This window comes from Dreissena polymorpha, chromosome 3, assembly GCF_020536995.1.
Source record: "Dreissena polymorpha isolate Duluth1 chromosome 3, UMN_Dpol_1.0, whole genome shotgun sequence".
Classification (NCBI taxonomy): Eukaryota; Metazoa; Mollusca; class Bivalvia; order Myida; family Dreissenidae; genus Dreissena; species Dreissena polymorpha.
This window is the reverse complement of record NC_068357.1, coordinates 9,373,763-9,394,066: the sequence shown is the minus strand read 5'-3', so window position 1 is coordinate 9,394,066 and position 20,304 is coordinate 9,373,763. Positions and strand designations below refer to the sequence as shown.

At 35.7% G+C, this 20,304-nt stretch overlaps 2 protein-coding genes and 1 long non-coding RNA gene across 3 annotated transcripts; all 3 read left to right on the top strand.

The window, feature by feature from the left end:
- Positions 1–13: 13 nt before the first annotated feature.
- On the top strand, positions 14–6,176 carry LOC127872951 (uncharacterized). The gene is made up of 3 exons (XR_008045852.1): positions 14–117; positions 631–796; positions 5,181–6,176. It is a non-coding gene; the product is annotated as an uncharacterized LOC127872951 (long non-coding RNA).
- Positions 6,177–8,662: 2,486 nt separating this feature from the next.
- On the top strand, positions 8,663–12,045 carry LOC127872948 (perlucin-like protein). The gene is made up of 6 exons (XM_052416468.1): positions 8,663–8,874; positions 9,110–9,195; positions 9,403–9,493; positions 9,814–9,934; positions 10,866–10,961; positions 11,906–12,045. The coding sequence occupies exons 1-6, from the start codon at positions 8,808–8,810 to the stop codon at positions 11,925–11,927; spliced, it is 483 nt and encodes a 160-aa protein (XP_052272428.1). The 5' UTR covers positions 8,663–8,807; the 3' UTR covers positions 11,928–12,045.
- A 2,383-nt stretch (positions 12,046–14,428) lies between these two features.
- LOC127872949 (galactose-specific lectin nattectin-like) lies at positions 14,429–19,002 on the top strand. The gene is made up of 4 exons (XM_052416469.1): positions 14,429–14,588; positions 17,599–17,678; positions 18,175–18,268; positions 18,764–19,002. The coding sequence occupies exons 1-4, from the start codon at positions 14,534–14,536 to the stop codon at positions 18,985–18,987; spliced, it is 453 nt and encodes a 150-aa protein (XP_052272429.1). The 5' UTR covers positions 14,429–14,533; the 3' UTR covers positions 18,988–19,002.
- Positions 19,003–20,304: the final 1,302 nt, after the last annotated feature.

Here is a 20,304-nt window from a genome sequence, read left to right as displayed (position 1 = left end):
GGAATGACGTAGAGTGTACTTCATAGATTGATGACTGACCAAACGCCCCTGAAAACTAGACAGACCGAATGACCATTAACATCAAATTTGAACGGACTAAGAATGTAGATATCTCAGGTACCAATAACATAAGCAGGGCGACATTTATTTTTGAGTATAATTTATTTAATGAATTAAATCAAAATAGAATATTACACGATGTTCGATTATTAAACACAACATAAAAATAAATAAAAAGTTTGATAAAGAAATAACTTAAATAATCGATAACCGTTTAAAATTCCAAAATGATTTCATTCCTTTTTAATAAAAATTCTGTAATAACTATGTTTTGAAAACAAACAATGAAAAAAAAATTATTTATTCACTTCATAAAAGAACTGCGTTCGTGATTATTTTATTGGAATCACAAATCTGTAAACATATGGAAACTTTTTCGAAATCCATAAATTGACGAATTAGCTAATAATATAACATTATTTATAATGTTTGCATGCTATCTAGAAAATAATGAACACAAAACTAAAAAGGGATAAGGGCTTTAACAAATACACAAACTTCCAAATACAATTTTTTTTTACCAAATTTACGAACTTGCGCAGAAAATTAAGCTAATCTTATGTTTAGTAGTGCTTAACCGGAGCGAACGGTGCGAATGCTGTGTTTGTCCTGTATAGTTAATCCGTAAACACTACGACTCTTCGTCATGCAAACACTGATGGATATCACAAATGGCTGCGAAAACGTCGCGATTTTCTTAGCAGACGGATGCAAAACAGAATTAATAGACAGAAATGTAAGTTTATTTACGTTTAGTCCAGATTTTATTCTTATTTATCCCATACATAAGGTTACAGTGGACTCAAATGCTAAGGTTACATTCTACTATGTATATCTCGCAAACATTTACGCTGCCGATAATTATATTAAAAGGTATAAGAGGAATGGGTCAATGGGATGAAGCGACAACCCATCCCAAATAGCATGCTATAATTTCTCAATAGCTAAAAAAACAAACAAAATTATATATATATATATATATATATATATATATATATATATATATATATATATATATATATATATATATATATATACATATATACACGATCAACGGTAGGTTTAATAGCTTTTCCCCTTTCATCCAAATTACATGTATCAAGGTTACAATTTACTGATACGGACTTGATGTCTATAACTGTTATAATTAAAGTACCAGATGAACCGTATAAAAAAGAGTGTATTGATAGTAAACATCCAAGCAAATTATTTTGATGAATCGAAAAATATAGTTCCCCTTTGATTGACATTAAAACGCACGATTATTAAATAATTATTATTAACTTCATCTAATCAATAACTTCATCAAATCTTTTATTAACGAAAAAAACTATATTATCTTAGTAATAAAGTGTATTGTGTACTGAAATTTCATCAACTTGTCGTAGAAACATATTTACGATAATCTAGCAAAATTTCGTCAAGTAAAACATGTATTCTTTGGTTCATTTCCAATGAGCATGGGAAGAAGAAAGTCTGATATAGTTGTTTTTCTTTGGAAGAACTGGCGAAACTATTAATAACATTTGTAAAATTGTAAAATAAGCTTAACTTAAATACGCATTATTCGATTAGTTTTGGATTATATATTGGTTGAGTGGGGATCAGCATTACTAAAAGCTGTTTGAATGTTGCTACCGATTGAAGTACTTTCGTTATTTAGTTTATTGTGTGTGTGTGTGTGTGTGGATTTCCCATGATCTTGTTTCTAATTCGGCTGCTATTATGATTCTGGTATAAAGGTATTGACTTCACATAAAAAAACATTATTATCCCCACGCTTTTTGAAAAAAAGGTGGGGATATTGTGGTGATCTCCGCCGTCCGTCCGTCCGTCCGTCTGTCCGTCCGTCCGTCCTGGCCACTATCTCCTCCTACACTAAAAGCACTAGAACCTTGAAATTTACACACATGGTAGCTATGAGCATATGTGCGACGGTGCACTATTTGGAATTTTGATCTGACCCCTGGGTCAAAAGTTATAGGGGTTGGGGTGGGGCCGCGTCAGAAATTATCACTCATTTTTTTAGGTTATTTTACATTTACTTCTTTATTTCTACACCGATTCACTTCAAATTGATACTGGACCTCACCTATGACAATACGGTCAATCTCAACCATGCATGGCCCCATTCCCAACCCTGGGGCGCCCCGCCCACATAGGCCACACCCACCAAAAATTTCCATTTACTATAATTTTTTCATTTCTACACGGATTCACTTCAAATTGATACTGAACTTTTGTTATGACATTAGGGTCAATCTCAACTATGCATGGCCCCAATCCCAACCCTGGGGCGCCCGCCCACATAGGCCACACCCACCAAAAAAATCCATTTACTATAAAAAAAATTTAGGTTATTTTACATTAACTTCTTCATTTCTACACTGATTCACTTCAAATTGATACTGAACCTCTCTTATGACAAAACGGTCAAACTCAACTATGCATGGCCCCGTTGCCAACCCTGGGGCGCCACGCCCACATAGACCACACCCGCCCAAAATTGCCTTTTACTATAATTTCTTCATTAATACACTGATTCACTTCAAATTGATACTGAACCTCTCTTATGACAATACGGTCAATCTCAACTATGCATGGCCCCATTACCAACCCTGGGGCACCCCGCCCACATAGGCCACACCCTCCCAAAATTGCCTTTTACTATAACTTCTTTATTTTTACACCCATTCACTTCTAATTGATACTGAACTTCTCTTATGACAATACAGTCAATCTCAACTATGCATGGCCCCATGATCAACCCTGGGGCGCCCTTGGGTCAAACATGCGGCGTGGGGATACGCGTCGGCCTCTGCCGCGCCATTTCTAGTTTCGGAATAGTGTTTTCCCCATTTTTAGCTCGACTATTATATATGAAATATATAAAGTGGAGCTATCTTTCTCACCCCAGCGTCTGCGGTAGCGTTAGGCGTTAGCGTTAGCGTCTGCGTGCAAATGTGAAAGTTTTCGTACTACCCCAAATATTTTCTTTCTCCCTTCACATATTGCTTTCATATTTTGCATACTTGTTTACCAACATAACCCCAACCTATAAACAAGAGCAGACAACTCTATCAAGCATTTTGTCATAATTATGGCCCCTTTTCCATTTAGAATATGCAGCAAATGTTTAAGTTTTCGTACTACCCCATTTATTTTCATTGCCCCTGGACATATTGCTTTTATAGTTTGCATACTTGTTTACCAACATCACCCCAACCTATAAACAAGACCAGACAACTCTATCAAGCATTTAGTCATAATTATTGCCCCTTTTATACTTAGAATATGCATATTATTGATAATACTATGTTAATGTTTGCGTACTACCCCAAATATTTCCTATATCCTTTGACATTTTGCTTTTATATGTTGCATACTTGTTGACCAACATGACCCCAACCTATAAACAAGAGCAGACCACTGTATCAAGCATTTTTACATAATTATGGCCCCTTTTACACTTAGATAATTGAACATTTTTGCTTTAATAGCCATAACTTCTTTATTTATGATTACATTTACTTATTACTTTGACAAAACAAAACTTACCTGAATACCACAATGGATTCCACCCAAACAATACCCCACGCCCCTAAAGAATCCCTTCCCCCCCAACCTCACCCCCCACCTCACCCCCCCCCCCCAACCTCACTCCACAACCTTACCCCCCCCATTTTTTTTAAACATCATCTAATAAATTACCACACCCCACATTATATCCCCCTCTCACCCCCACCCACCTTCCCCCGCTCCCACCGCCCCCCAATTTTTTTAAAACATCATCTAATAAATTACCACACCCCACATTATACCCCGTCTAACCCCCCTACCCCCCACCTCCCCTATTTTTTTTAAACATCATCTTATAAATAACCACACCCCACATTATACCCCTTCTCACCCCCCTACCCCCCCACCCCCCCCACCCCCCCCCCTCCCCAATTTTGTCTTTATCCTTTTTTTATTTTTGAAAGATCGTCTAATAAATTATTGAATATGAACAATTTCCCCATGATGGCTTACGTCAAGCACTCGAATAGTCGAGCGCGCTGTCCTCTGACAGCTCTTGTTTTCATTATATTCAACGCAAGGTCAACGTTAAATATTTATTTTACCACGACGCATCAGTAATATAAGTTTGAGTTCACCAAAATGTTATTGTTTAGATAATTGGCATATCATTTGCATTTACTAACATAAAATATTGATATCATTTAACAACGCATATGACGTCACTTCTATTTTTAACTCATTTTTAATGAATGAACAGCGATTGTTTGGCCCAACAGGGAAAAGAACCGGCACCGTACTAATTGGCAAAAATTAGCACAAAAACACTGTAATTAAAGCAGACATCAGATTTGGATTATGGGTCTTTGATGTCTTGTTATAAATTAAAAAAATTAAAAATATTCATTTACATGCCTTTTGGCTTGAAAAATTAAGTTTCATTGCTATTTTTTTGGTCATTTAGGGAGAATGCACTTTTAGATAATACTCGACACAATATTCATTCCTTTAAGGAATATGTCCGAAGGAACTTGGGAATTGTTGTAGTTTTAACTCAATTGTGAAAATACATTTTTCCGTGACTTTATACAGACGGAAACAATTCACTGATAAAGTCGACGTTATTTTGAAATAGTGTGACTTATTGACGAAAACGCATGTGTTTATGTTTGTTCGTGGGAAAAGTTGAGTCTATATTAACATACTCCTAGTGTCATTATTAAATATACAAATTAAATGCATATTCATGGTAGGATTGTCATAACTCACGGTTACGTGTTGGTTAATTCGTATAATTATAACCATTTGTGTTGCGTTCCAATACTTGTTATCAACCCATTTAGAGTATCGCCCTTGCTGTATAATTCCTACAAATTGGCACTGTAAAACTTTGCAAATTACCACAACAACTAACACTGAACCGAATATTTGTTCTTAATTACATTTAGGCATAAACTTATTCATAAATATGAACTCATATTTTGTATCAAGTTCAATGTACTATACAAGAGGCGAAATCGGTACTGTTGATATCTATCGATATTTTAAATTAAGCTCGGTTGATTATGTTAGTTAAAACAAGTTATTTGTATAATTTGCAGTTCACCTATGTCCCATGTAATATTCCGAGCAGCGGGTTTGACGAGAAACTGTTTGGAGCTACTATAGACGGATGCACATGTCCAGTTGAATCTTGCGCATCGAACACAAATTGCGGCTGCGTCAAGTACGGATTAAACTACACCTCGGACGGTTTACTAACGGATGAAGGCTTAACACCAAGTAACAATATTGTATTACAAGAGTGTAACTCTAACTGTACATGCTCAGAAGATTGCCTGAATCGAGTGGTTCGGAAAGGAATTAAAATTAGAATGGAGGTTTTTGAGAGTGACGGAAAGGGATTAGGTGTGAAAGTGTTGGAGACTGTACGGAAAGGTCAGTTCCTGTGCGAATATGCCGGTGAGGTTTTGTCGAAAGCGGAAGCTAGAAAGAGGATTGATAACATGAAATATGGTGACATGAACTTTGTGTTTATAATCAGGGAATATACACCATCTGGCGTGCTTTGTACCTACATTGACCCACGTTTTAAAGGGAACGTTGGTCGTTTTATAAATCACGCGTGTGAGCCAAATTTAGCCGTGCTTCCAGTTAGAATTGAAACAGTGATACCACACCTTTGTCTGTTCGCTTTACGAGATATTAGTCCTGGTGAAGAAGTGACTTATCATTACGGCCAATTCGAACCAGATGATAGCTCAAGGATGTACATGAAGAAAACGAAACCATGTATGTGTAAATCAAAGCACTGCATGCGATTTCTTCCGACAGTTAGTTGTGATATAAATATCAACATTTAATAATAATAATGCTAATTTGACTGATAATGTTGATGCAACCATGCTTATTATGAGTATGAATATACTGATGTTGATGCTAGTTATTGTGATAATAATATTATTTTTATTTTTTATGATGATGCAGTATTGTTAAATGAGCGAAATCGTTTCACCAATTACAGTGATTTTATCCATGTCGATCTTTGTGTTCAATACACTGATACAGGGTAACAAAAAGATAAATTATTAATTCGTTCTGTAGTTGACTTCTTCGTGGCTTACATATGGTCGCAGCAATACGGCTTAACATTGTATGGTTACTGTACGAGCGTGGCCCTGAATTACCGTATGGTGTTAACGTATAGTACTTAAAAAATCTGGGTCTTCTGGTCAAGTCTAATAACTGTGTAACCTTGTTAGATGCCACATTTATGACTCACTGGATGAATCGCGATCCGAATGTGTATCGCGTCAATTGAACCTTGAACTCAAATGATTGCGTCATGGCTATAATTGCCCTCTCTCTACGCTATAAACATACCACTTATTTAATGAAATGCATTACTCAATGAAAATCAACGTATGTTCTTTTCACATTTAGACTTTCTTTTTTATTAGCGACTGTTTTCGGAGAAAACCAGAGGTATTGTCATAGCGAGCGTGTCGTGTCGTGTCGTCCGCCGGTGTCGTGCTAAAACCTTAACATTGGCTCTAAAATCAAAGTGCTTCCACCTACAACTTTGAAACTTTATATGTAGATGCACCTTGATGAGTTCTACACGCGACACCCATTTTTGGGTCACTAGGTCAAAGGTCAAGATCACTGTGACCTCTAAACAAAAATATCAAAAATTCTGACAATCTTTCGCAGCCGAGCGTGGCACCCGTTATGCGGTGCTCTTGTTAATAACCGGTTAGTGTTTGTCAAGCACGGTTGCGAAAAGCTAAAAGGAGCGCGCGGGTGGGATCTGTTACCTTGAATTTCATGGTACAATTTAAAATATATTATTGCGAACGTCCACATGAGACAACGTGCATCGTGTACATCCCACACTTTGAGGTCATATGTTACAATTGGCTAAAACAGCTTGTTTGGACCGAACATTTTTATCATTTTTCACTTTTTAAAATTATTGACCGCAACTTACTAGTGGGCATTAAAAGTCGGAACGACGCATGTAAAACCCGCACCTGTACCTCATAGATCAACGTCAAACTTAAAAGTCAATGATTAAATTTGCCCATATCGACAATCAGTACTGTTAATGTGTTATTCATAATGAAAGTAAAACAATATTTACCGCAAATGTCCATCATGTGTGTCATGTGTAAAAACCGTCTCTCTAGCTCAACAGTCAATGCAACGACAGGTTATTGGTTCAAACTGATTCGTTTTCCTTTAAACAGCTTGTCAATACCGTATCTTTATAAGTCATGATGCAATTTTACAATAATTTGCGAGTTATGCATTCTTAAGGCTAAAGGACAACCATGTGCATGATTCAGCATGTCAAATAATTACAACCATCATAGACAGTGGGCTCGACATGTTTCCGGCATCAAGTGTAAACATATATGTATATGTAAGCATATGTAGCATAATATAGCCCACATATATATTGTATTGACAAAGTATGTGATATTTGGAGACACAACTTATAACGGTTCATCTAAAGACACGCTTATAAAAAACAGGTGATAAAGTTTTGTGTTTAGGTCCACTTTATTCCTACAGTATCAAAGCTAATGCTTTCATACTTGCAACACTTATTAACTATTATAAGGGGACTGTGCAGGCAAAGTTATGTCACTCTGACTAGCATTTGGACGGAATTATGGGCCCTTTATACTTAGAAAATTGAAAATTTGGTTAAGTTTTGTGTTTTGGTCCCCTTTACCCCTAAAGTATCATAGATATTGCTTTCATACTTGGAACACTCGCAAACTACCATAAGGGTACAGTAAAAGGACAAGTTGCATAACTCTGGTTGTCATTTTTACGGAATTATGGCCCTTTTTTGACTTAGTAACTTTGAATATATGGTTAAATTTTGTGTTTCGATCCACTTTACTTCTAAAGTATCAAGGCTATTGCTTTCAAACTTCAAATACTTTCATGCTATCATGAGGTTACTGTACCTGGCGAGTTGAATTTTACCTTGACCTTTGAATGACCTTGACTCTCAAGGTCAAATTATTAAATTTTGCTAAAATTGCCATAACTTCTTATTTATGATTAGATTTGATTGATACTTTGACAAAACTACTCTTACCTGACATACCACAATAGACTCCACCCAAACCATCCCCCGTGCCCTCCCCCCCGAACCCCCCCCTAATTTTTTTAAGATCATCTCACAAATGACCACCACACCCTCACACTATACCCCCCCACCCCCACCCCCCACCCCCCCCCCCCCCCACCCCCCCATTTTTTTTTTGAAACGGTTAAAAAACACAAATATTTATTTTTATTATTTTATTTTTGAAATACCGTCCAACCATCGCACCCAAGAATCCCCTAACCCCCCCCCCACCCACCCCCACCCCCAAATTATTATTTTTTTTTGCATTTTTTTCACATTTTTGGAAGATAATGTAATAAATGTCCACACCCCCACACTATACACCCCTCTTCACTTCAACCCTCCCTCCTTTGTGATTGAAATTGAGAGTCCCTTCACCTTTAAAATGAAAATAGATGAGCGGTCTGCACCCGCAAGGCGGTGCTCTTGTTGAAGTAAGTAAACACTCGTGATCTGAAATTTATCTCTGACCGTTCAAGTCCTAGCAAAATTTCACCGACGCATTCCGCTTATGAATACTCTTATCATTAAAAAGTAACGTTACATTAAGTCTATCGAGAAGTAAACGTTTGGGAATAAAATGAAGATACGATGTTTTATATTGCTTGATGTAATTCTTGTTTATGTCTCTGCTGACCCGAGGAACGGTATGTGTTTTTTATATATCTTTGCTATATCGATTTATGTACGTGCTTTATTACGAACTGCAAAACTACTTTATGGGCAACAAATATTTGCTTAAAATGAGAAAAAAATACATTCATGTGATCACTTGTTATTTAAGTGGCTGGTTTCCTTATGCTTTCCCCGAACAAATGAGAACCGTATTACTATAGAACATCATGCATATACCTTCGATTGTGTATTAATTGCTTTAAACAGAGACAGAATGCAGAAGGGGATGGATACCACATGGCACCAGCTGTTATCTGATAAGCCACGAACGGCAGGACTGGCATAGTTCTGAGGTGAACGTGTACATGATATTTTAATAGATTAATTTTATTTATTTATTATCATCATTATTTTTTTATGAATACATATAAAATATTTGTTGTAATTATAGGTAAACATTTTAGTAGCAAATTGAAGCTCAAATATGTTCTTGAGCATTATTTTAATATTCACCCACCACTCACTTTGTTTAAATTGAAATACTGTTTATGTATTTTCAGGCAATGTGTGAGCTTCTTGGCGGATATCTTGTAGAAATCCAAAATGCCGATGAAGATGCCTTCATTAGAAGAATTGTGGATTCCTTGCAAAGTATAGCGCTTCCCTGATTTTAACGAGTGTACACAAATATTGCTAGAATTCGAACACAACCATCTACGCTATACATGTATTAACACTATTGTATTAACGCGAATGTCGTATCCGATTTCGATTTGTGTAAAAGTCCGACATATGACAGCGAAGTTGTTTTCGGAGTTGTATTATTTTGTTTAAGCTTTTCCTTTTTACATAAAGGTTAACTTACAAACAACATAATATGAATTCATTCAAAACATTGGGGATATCTTTTCACCAAAATTTCCAAATGGCTTGTATTTTAACAAAGTTGTGAATTTCATGGTTAATTGCAGAAAGCGTGTGGACAGGTGGGGCGGATATCGAGCAGGAGGGAAAGTGGGTATGGATGGCATCTATGGAGCCAGTCAATTACGCCAACTGGGACTCAGGAGAACCCAACAGCTATCAGAATTCGTAGGCCATGATTTATTTGTCGTGTTCGCTTATTTACAGGTTAATTTCTGAAAACCATTTAAACCGTAAAATTGCTTTGATAACTGCTCGTTGTTCAATGAAATAGTTTGAAAATGTTTCGAATTGTCAACAGTTACGGACGGAGTCGCGCCATTAATACTAAGGAAAGTCTAATATTATTTTAAATCGTTTTAATAGAAACAGATGCGCCTTGGTCATTTAAAAGTTATTGTCAGTTTAAACTTTTCTTGATTAGTTATACACTTCTTGATATTTTACTGCACTACTGACATATGAAATCCTAATTGTGAAAAAAATCCAACTCAAATACCTTCGTAGCTACAGTTCAGTATATGTAAATCATATCGTAAATGTCGATCGCTGGATGCATGCATGTACCAACTCTATCCATTTCCTTTAATTCATTTTCATCGAGATTTCTATTTGCAAAACAAAATAATGCAACATATACCAGTTGTTTGTATTGTTTTCAATCGTGATTTTCCACGCATGCATACTGACTGGTTGGCAGAAGCACCTGTTACAGACTTGTACCAATATTTTAAAGAATTCGTTAGCATCAGAATAAGGTGTTTTAAACACTTATCATTGAAAATACACAATAACCGAAAAGAAAATCATTACAACTCTTAAAAATTCCAACTAAGATACGTTGTTGCTGCTCGGACGTAGTGAATACTTAAATATTTCTTCAATCGGGTATGTTATTTGAAGTATTATAATCGACGACAATTTAAGAAACCGGTCATAAATTATACCTGCCAGAAGTGTTAATATAAAACATGTGACATCATGTTCATGGAGTTTGAATAAAAAATCTACGAAGGTATTTGCTATGTATCAAATCGTATAGAAACTGTGTTAATAAATATTGTTTTACGAAACATACATTAAAATTATGTTATTTTAGAGACGAAAATTGTGTGGACGTTCGACCTGGCCACTCTGGATGGAATGACGAACGTTGCATGACCATTCAGAACTATGTCTGTGAAAATTCCGAACGGTAATGGTGTCTCTTATTACTTGGTTGACGCCAAAAGTCGAATCAACGGCATACCATTTTGCCAATTTAGACTGCCTCCCATTTGAAACCAAATTGTTATATAATGCAGCTGACCTTTATATTTTCAGTAAGCGAAACTCAGTTATCTGATATATCAAATTTAATGTATTGTATTTCGTATATGCTTGCTCAATGCGTGTACACTTAGTGGACAAAGCTTTTCGCATGTTTGACCCCTGTCCCAGGCTGCAAGGTTAATATTACTCTTAGAGGTAATAAGTTAAAATACTTCGTACAATTGTTCACACAGTAACTTTGTCTTTCACCTGACAGGTAACATAATCTTTCCAAAATATGTTCACAATGTAGAGCCAGACATATCTTTATACAATGTCAATACTGAAATATTGACGACATTATTTATCTTGTGCAGACTCTTACTTTATCATTCATGAGACAACCTTAAAGTAAATTGCCACATGTGTTCAGTATTTGGTTGCGATGTGTTGTCTACAAAGCCTTTGTTCCTAACTAAAAATTGATATGTCATACTTTAACGGTCAATTATCAAATATAATATGATGTAGCTTTTTCAGAGTGTAACTTCGTACGTCAAACGACAATATCGAAATAACATGCCTCACTTTTTCACCCATTTTAGATGCCATATTGCGCCTAATGCCTTTGTCTCGAACTGAAAGGTCAAGTACTTATTTTGAATGATGACAATATAAATATCGTTCTCTACAAGGCTCTGCACGCAACTCCGTAAAGTTAGGCTTCGTTCCGAATGCATGGGTGCTTATCTAACATTGTTTACGGCTTATTTGCATAATATTTGTGTGTTTAGTTAACATCGTTCACACAAAGAGTGATTGCTGTTTTGTAGTTATAAGACAACTGCATTTCTATCGTAAAATTGTGTTCTTTTGTTCTGTTTTCAGGGAAGTCGCGGTTATAGGCTGAAGTCAAGGCCATTTCTATGTCAGCATTACGATGGAGAATTTTCAAAGGCTAAAGCATGTTACGATTATTTGCTGCTTTTATCTTGATATGTATCTTATGGACATAAATGTAACAATTACTTTGTTTATGTTAAAAGCACAAGTAATGGACGATCTAAATGGGTTATGCATCGAACATGATCAGGAAGGGACCCAGGTGTCAGCCGAAAAACTAAAAAGGCTATTTTGATGTAAAATAAAATGCGAAATTATTCAGAAAACGAGAAAAGTAAAAACTAGGACAAGATCTTCCAGCTTTTATTCAAACAATATCAAACAGCGAATCATAATAATTTACGTGCAAACGTACCATATAATTTTTCAAGGATATCATGTGGACAATTAAGGGCGACGGCAAGTTTCTCCCACTGTTCAGACTTGTCCTATGAGTTATAATTTTGTCATTGTCGTCCTTTTAAGATGCACCAGTAATATGTATAAGACGTTCCGATAGTTGGCTTTATCTATTTGAAAATACTATTGATACATTGTATTTGCCCTTTGATTGGCTGTGTTTGTTTAAGTGGCCACCTTGGCGGTTTGAGTGAGTTTTTGATGTCGGTCAATTTGACGGTTTAATAAATCCGCCATCTTAACTTAATCGCCATCGTGATCGCAATAATACTATTGAAGTAATTGCAAAATATTTCTTACGGTCAGAGTTTAAAATTGCATAAATCATCGAAAACGTGATCGAGACCTTTAAGACCCTTTTGCGCGTAGCGAAGCATTTTACAATATGTAATTCCTCGTATTGTCTGAATATGCAGGAATGGACACTTTTGTGATTGTATATTAATGCCAAAATATTATGCATAGTTATTGCATAATTAATCCAATCCAATATGATATGTATTGTGTATAAAGTGCATTTCTCTGTGCATTATGTTGCATTTTTTTTTACTGATTTGCAAATTATAGCCTCTGCCTCTGCGTCTGCCTCGTTGTGTAATGGTGTGGTTACGACCCTTCTAAAGTGCAAGTCCATGATTTGTATTTTAATTAGTTTTTCGGTTGTATGATATTCAGTACTGATACTGTTTTAACTATAATGTGACCAACAAATAATTGATTTGCTCCACGGTAAAAAAGGACGTTTTTTTCGAAGACAATACTACTGTAATATATCACAATGTTTTTAAATCGTGTCGTATTTGTAATGCAGATATTATCAAAATGCATTCTGCCATTTCCAAGTTAAATTATTCAAAATCAGTATTTTAATTTTATTCGTCTCATTCTATTGTTATATATCGATGTTCGGGTAAATCCTGGACCGGTAATAATTGATATTTGCGTTTTGCATTCGAATGTATGTAGTAAACGCAACACATTAGATTATCTTAATTCCATTTGCTCTGAATATGATATCTGTATTACGGACACCCACGCAAATGAAACTCTATTCTCTTCTAACATACTTATTGATGGGTTTTCCAACGTATTGAGGAATTTTCCGATCTTTTCAGACCAGACAAATACGGTTTTAGGGGTGGGGTTTATTGTTTATTTATATGAGCCTTAAAACTGTAGAAGGTGTGATTAAGCGCGAAACGATTTGGATAATACGGTATTCTGGTTCCGTTTTAGTATTTCTGTTGAAAAGGCAACAGTGATCAGCACCAATACAATTATTTTAGGTGACCGGAACGTAGTTCCTTCTTCACCATGTGTTTCTTTAACTGATATTTGATGTATGTGTGAATATACAATTTGATATATACAGTTTAGAGCCACATGTATTTGTTATCATCAAAGAAATTTACTGGATGCGATTATACAGTTATTCATGCAAATGTACAGATGCATCCGTTATCGACATAAATTTGCCTTTACACTACCATTTAGCGTGGTCGGACGAACTCAAAATTAGCTATTTGAAATGTTTCAAGCGAGAAGTAAGGATTTATGAACGTTACATACAAGTCTATGGAAGGATTGCAGTTGGCACTAGTTGGTTCATTGTCCCTTTTTTAACAGCAGACACATTGTTTTGGCTCAATAATGTGAGTTTTGATGGAGGCAGTGTGCTGTCATGTCATGTGTAGGCTGCGTGTATTCATGCACAATTAAATCCAAATGTATTTATTGTTAAAAAGTTGAAAACCTACTTTCTTGAAATGGTCTCCATTTCTTGTTATAATGTATACATTTTCAGATTTTTATGTTTTCATGAACTAAATAACTTCTAAAAATACATTTAATTTCAAATGCGTCTTTCTGGTTATTATATAAATTGACTTACACATATTTACATTACATTATCAAAGCCGAAAAATGGTCAAGCGCGCTGTGTCGGGGCAGATAATGTTAATTTTCTATGTCATTGCCTTCACATTTTGAGCTCTGAGAGGGGCAGAAAGTATTCTTCACAATCGTGTGGTTGAGGTCAGAAAAGTTATGTTCGTGAGTTAGCCAATGTCATTTGTGGACACACCAATCACTTGCACGACGTTGTGGTTGATGACCCACATAGATATAACGCGGTTTGGGCATAGTAAATGACAAACGCACTGGATGAATTTGTCATTGATAAATTGACGCTTGGATTGTGTCATTCGTTCAAAGATGATGATTTTCATTTATTCAATCCTATTGATACCGTTCCTTCAGAGTTCATTTGGTAAGTATTGTTTTAGAGGCATACACGTGTACATATTTTTCCGAATATTGCCTAACCTTAGATAAGCCATCTTAGTTCAAGACATATCCATTTCGTGTAAATTGGCCACGCCGCAGGGGTCATATGATTTAAACAGGCTTTTCTTAAAGCAAAAGTCACAGTTGCTTTTCATTTTCTATTTTAACACCATACAACAGTCCTTATGATTTAAAATCATGATGGCACTGTTGTAACAATTGGCCGAGCCCAATTTTAATAGTAAACTATTAAAAAATCTATGCCATCGCATTGGTCAGAGATTTAAAATCTGGTGTTGTAAAAGTATGTAGTTGACATTTTCAAAGTTTGTTCAAATGATTCAAGGAGGTCAAAACTTGCCACGCCAAAGGATCACACGATTTGTTAACACTTCTGTTATATAATAAATTACTTACACTATCTCTTCTGAAGCCGCAGTTAAGAGTTTTACTATATGTTGTGTTGAAGCAAATAGTGGTCCTCTTCCACATTTGTTCATATCATGCGTCTGTGGTCAAAATTGGCATAGCCTTATGGAGTGGGGACTTAGTTTTTCAATATTGAACATAATATAATACGATTTACTAAATTATCTTAAACCACAAATCACACACCTTTGATATTTGGTATGTTACATCAAATTGTGATCCTTATCATATCTGTACAAATGATGCCCAATAGTAATACACAGAGCACGCCCCATAACATATGAGCGGTATAAGACCCTCTTTGTTTGAATTTATGTAGCTTGTATTCAACTCAATACATTATACTGTGTATTATTAGTTAACGTGTTAATTTGTTATTATATAATATAGCTCATTTAACAATTCGTACAAATTAACTTACATATTATTGGCAACAAATTCCTACATAACATTATACAGACACAAATACACAACCGAAAAAAATAAAATAAACCTTAAATCAATCATAGAAAAATGAAATGACACTTGAATACTATATTTAAAACAAACTACACAATTAACCTTACACTCATTCTGCTTGTGAACAAATAGTATATCCCGGTTACATAGTTCCTTATCCTGACATGTTTTGGGCTATATCTTGCACAAATAGCGCCTCAAATTGTTCGTTCTTTGATACTTTATTTATTTCCAATCAATATCCACCGACTCCTAACGGGCTCCTAACCTCCGGTGCCTGACATCCAAGCGCATTGCGGTGCCTTGGCCGGCCCATATCCTCACAAGATTGTTATGGGTCCACCGTTAGGTCGGGTATAGAAGGGACGCATATCGACGGGCAGTGTTGCACAGAACTTGGAATTTCTTCATTTCTTTAATTTATCAATGAACTGTCGAGTGTATATAGATGCACATTATTTTTGCTCGGTGTTGTGACTAACGTATCCGTACATTCATTATGTTGTTGTCTTTCAAATATTTCATTTCTAATTTGTATACTTATGTAACTGTCATGTGTGTATTTCAATTGTGTTTGCTTTCCTGTCGCAGTGCAGTCGGAAAATTATGTTTGCTGGGGTCGGATGGGCACGCGTACTTATTCTAAAACATATACCTCTTCAAGCTAACCTTAGCGACAATGAATCAACACATTTGCTCGAATGGACTCTGCGTTACATGCGTAGCTTGGCATGCGTAGCTTAGCTAGGGACAGTGGTCTAGTGGTAGGATGCTGGTCTAGGGATCGGAAGGTCCCTGGTTCGATCCCGCCCAGGCCACTGGATTTTCTGAGCAAAAAATTAAACCCACGTTTGCTCCTCTCCACCCAGGTGTATAAATGGGTACCGTGGCTGCCTTGTGCGCCATATGTAAACGGACGACATAGATCCAAGTGATCGGGGGGTTAATGTCGAAGTCGGCTGAAGATCTATATCAAAGCAGACTATAAACCACACCTTTAGCTTCAGCGAGTTCTTTCGGGTAATTCAAAGAGATTACAGGTTAACTTTATCACATAGTAGCAATACCGTAGGGCAAAAGCGTATCGCTGAACCGAGTTATAAAGTGTATAAATGTCGGCCTTTAAAAAGTGTGAAATCGCTGGTAGAGCGATTAGTGGTATTATTGTCCGAGTTTTTAAAAATGAGTAATCGCTTGTCCAAGTTATAAAGTGTGTAAATGTCGGACTTTAAAAAGTCTGAAATCGCTGGTGGAGCGATTATTGGTATTATTATCCGAGTTTAAAAAGTGGTCCGAGTAATAAAGTGTGTAAAAGTGTAAATGTCGGACTTTAAAAAGTGTGAAATCGCTGGTGAAGCGATTCGTGTTAATATTGTCCGAGTTTTTAAAAGTGGTCCGAGTTATAAAGTGTGTAAAAGTGTAAATTACGGACTTTTAAAAGTGTGAAATCGCTGGTGGAGCGATAAGTGTTATTATTGTCCGAGTTTTTAAAAGTGTGTAATCGCTGGTCCGAGTTATCAAGTGTGTAATCGCTGGTTGCGTGATTATTGGTATTAAATGTCCGAGTTAAAGTGTGAAATCGCTGATTGATTGGTATTTTTAGCGATTCACAATGGTTGAGCGATTGATAAACTAGGTTTAGCCCAGTCAAATATATGTTTTTCCTATTTTCCTAGTTGGGTCGCTCCAGGAGCAAAAGCATTTCTAATTGGGCAGGCGGTGTTGCCGTTACGGCGCAACTTCACGATGGTTATTTGCCGGGTGCTCATCCACCTCCGGTAGACATAATTTTCAAAACAGTCGGGGCCACGTGTGACTGCCTACCTTATTCCCGTGGTCACCACCGGCTGTTTTTCTGTAACGCTGCGGCCACTCAAGTCCACACTTAAATTGCTTTTTATACTTAATAGATATGGTGCTGTATACTTTACAATAAGTTATATTATATTTGCGTAATGGTTATTGGGAAGCAAAATATATCAACAAAGTCTTATTAAACCAGTTAATTAAGTAATGTGTTGTTATTTTATCGCGTGCTCTATTAAATACACAAATATATCTATATACATAAATAGATAATAAGCAAGTATACGTTTTTTGCACAGGGTGTAACAGTGGATGGACCAGCTACAGAGGTAGATGCTACTTCATCAGTCATGACCAGCAATCGTGGGTTGCAGCAGAGGTATTAATTTGGTTGATTACGTTAACGATGTGCATATTTCGCTGGGTATGGCAACATGAAGAGAAAGTAAAAGATTCTTTATTATGTGTTATTGAAATGTAAAACGTATTGGATATTGTTGACAATCCCAAGCAACCACAGGATCTCGTAAAATGGTAAATTAATACTTGTATTTACGTTAACTGTTTTCCTTGGTAAAGGTTCGTTCAAAATGTGTATGTACATGACATGTGCATACATTTCTACTTAACATGTATGATTATGTTGATATGGTCCTGTTTCGATTATGTATTATATACACAAGAAATAAATATAACTAAATATTTTTTATTTTGCATGGCGTTAGTGGGGATACAGTGAAAGTTATTGAATATTCATTTATATTTAACATATTATAAAATTGATCCACTTTTTTAAGACATTTTGTTTTGAATCAAAAAATTGTATTCATCGTATATGAGTACAAGCTGAAAGGTGTTTTTCCTTCTTTTCAAAGGGAATTTGCCTAAACCTCGGGGGTCACCTGGCAGAAATAAACGACGAAAGGGAAAATAACTTCTTACAGCATTCGCTAGTTGACATAGTCAATAGTTAGTGCATCTCTATATTTAACAGTTTTTTAATTTTATGTACTTCAATTACTTGAGAAATTGCGTTTCATTACAATTCATACATTTACAAGTATTTCACGAAACCAACAATGAACCACTTTTTAGTATTTAAGCTTTGAATCAGAGATATTTGTACAATCGTAGTTTTCAGGTTACTCTCATAAAGTTTAAAATGACAAAAATGCCACAGCTGAAGTGAAGTAGATTCTTAAAAGCATATAGTGAAATAAAATCTATATTCGACAGAACCAACTGCGTCAGTAACGGATGTAATATTGCACTTACCAATATACGCCTAAGGCATCAACAAATAACGCAGGTGGTTTATGAAAAAAAAATGTTAAAACGTTGTACGTCTAGGTGTGTAGTGCGATTTTGCTCAGTATGATGTAGATTAAAACGATTACTTAAAACATGTGTCAATTGAATTTTGACTGACTGTAGCTTTGATAGCCTTTTCTTGAAATGTTTAAGAACAAGCCTGGGTAGGAGGTACTGACGTGGGGGTGGAAGGAGATTGGTTTTGGGCATTATCAAAGACAGACATCTACCCGCCGAATTACGTCAACTGGCAACCTGGTGAACCGAACAGCTGGAGTGGTCATGATGAAAATTGCATGGACTTAAGGCCTCATGCTCTAGGATGGAATGACGAAACGTGCTCCGTGGCATTAAACTACATATGTGAAACATTATAAAGAAATGAAACTCCAGCTGATGGAGCAGTATTGCATTCTCATTAAATACAATTAGTTGGTCCTTTATTTAAGGCAAGTGACCAATCGCCAAAAACAGTACAAAACAGCACAGTACAAAACAACATAAACTCCTATAAGAATAAAGCTGGGGTCACCGCCTTGGAACGGTCAATGCAAATAATTGGGGGGTTAAATCGGTTTTAGAGCGCTCAACCTTACACTTGGCCCAGCAATATTCATGATACATATAAGTGTAAATAAAATTTAACCTCATGGCATTGCAACTCAAATTAAACAATAATAAAAAGGAATTAAAAAGCGTTCAATTGAATTACCATTTAATTACTCAATGGTAGGAAAGAGAACACAGCAACAGAGTTACAACATTTTGTGATACGATTAAATGAAACTACAAACAAGTAATACAAGCGCACGTGTGTTTCGTTGCAACTTCGGGAGTCATTTACTAATCAAACCTCCGTTGTCAACGCGTTGAAACAACACTAACATCAACAAGCGTTTTTGCTGCTATTTCTTCTTTAAAACGTAGAGGACAACATTTTTATCGTAATATCATAATAACAGTTATACTTTCAGGCCTTTATGACCTGTCAACGTTGCTGTGTCCGATTTTGCTGACAAGAATATATCATATTTAGATATATCAACGAACGATTTAAAACAGACATACAGAAATGAAGCGGTAGTTTACATTTTAAAGAAGCATATCTTATATACATGATGTTTATATCAATATATATCAATATCTGGACTTCTTCAAAGCGAGTATAAAAAATTATTTGGCACTCTCAAATGCCTTTGTTGTCAATAATTTAGTTATGATATTTAAATCTTAATCTCTATTATTACATATTTTATGTGACAAACTTGCTAAGGATGCTTTACCCGTGTCTTAATATCAAGAACAATACATCTGCTGAATGTACACTTTGTCAAAAGAAACAATACTCACTCATAACAGATGCACAGGCAAAATGTAAGTTTAGTACATCAGTTTATATTGAGTGAAAAAACAAACGATTTATAAACAACTACCGATAGATATTGAAAATTGGTACATTTGCAGTCGAATGTTTGAAGTTTTGAAGTGCTAAATGTATAATTTTTGCCTAATGTTTTGAAGGTATGTATGTTTTCAACGTGCATTCGTGATCTTAAAAAGTGGTAACCGGATAAATGTTCCAATCTCCAGTAAAAGAAATTTGCAAGGTGTATTATGTTTAATGTGCATTTATATGCGACGGATAACATAATGAAAGAGCATTAAATCCGAAACAAATCTAATCTAGCGAGTTT

Coding starts and splice junctions, on each gene's coding strand:
- LOC127872948 (XM_052416468.1), top strand. CDS start 8,808: ATGAAGATACGATGTTTTATATTGCTTGATGTAATTCTTGTTTATGTC. Junction 8,875..9,109: donor CTCTGCTGACCCGAGGAACG/GTATGTGTTTTT, acceptor TGCTTTAAACAG/AGACAGAATGCAGAAGGGGA. Junction 10,962..11,905: donor GTCTGTGAAAATTCCGAACG/GTAATGGTGTCT, acceptor TTCTGTTTTCAG/GGAAGTCGCGGTTATAGGCT.
- LOC127872949 (XM_052416469.1), top strand. CDS start 14,534: ATGATGATTTTCATTTATTCAATCCTATTGATACCGTTCCTTCAGAGT. Junction 14,589..17,598: donor GTTCCTTCAGAGTTCATTTG/GTAAGTATTGTT, acceptor TTTTTTGCACAG/GGTGTAACAGTGGATGGACC. Junction 18,269..18,763: donor GCTAGTTGACATAGTCAATA/GTTAGTGCATCT, acceptor GAAATGTTTAAG/AACAAGCCTGGGTAGGAGGT.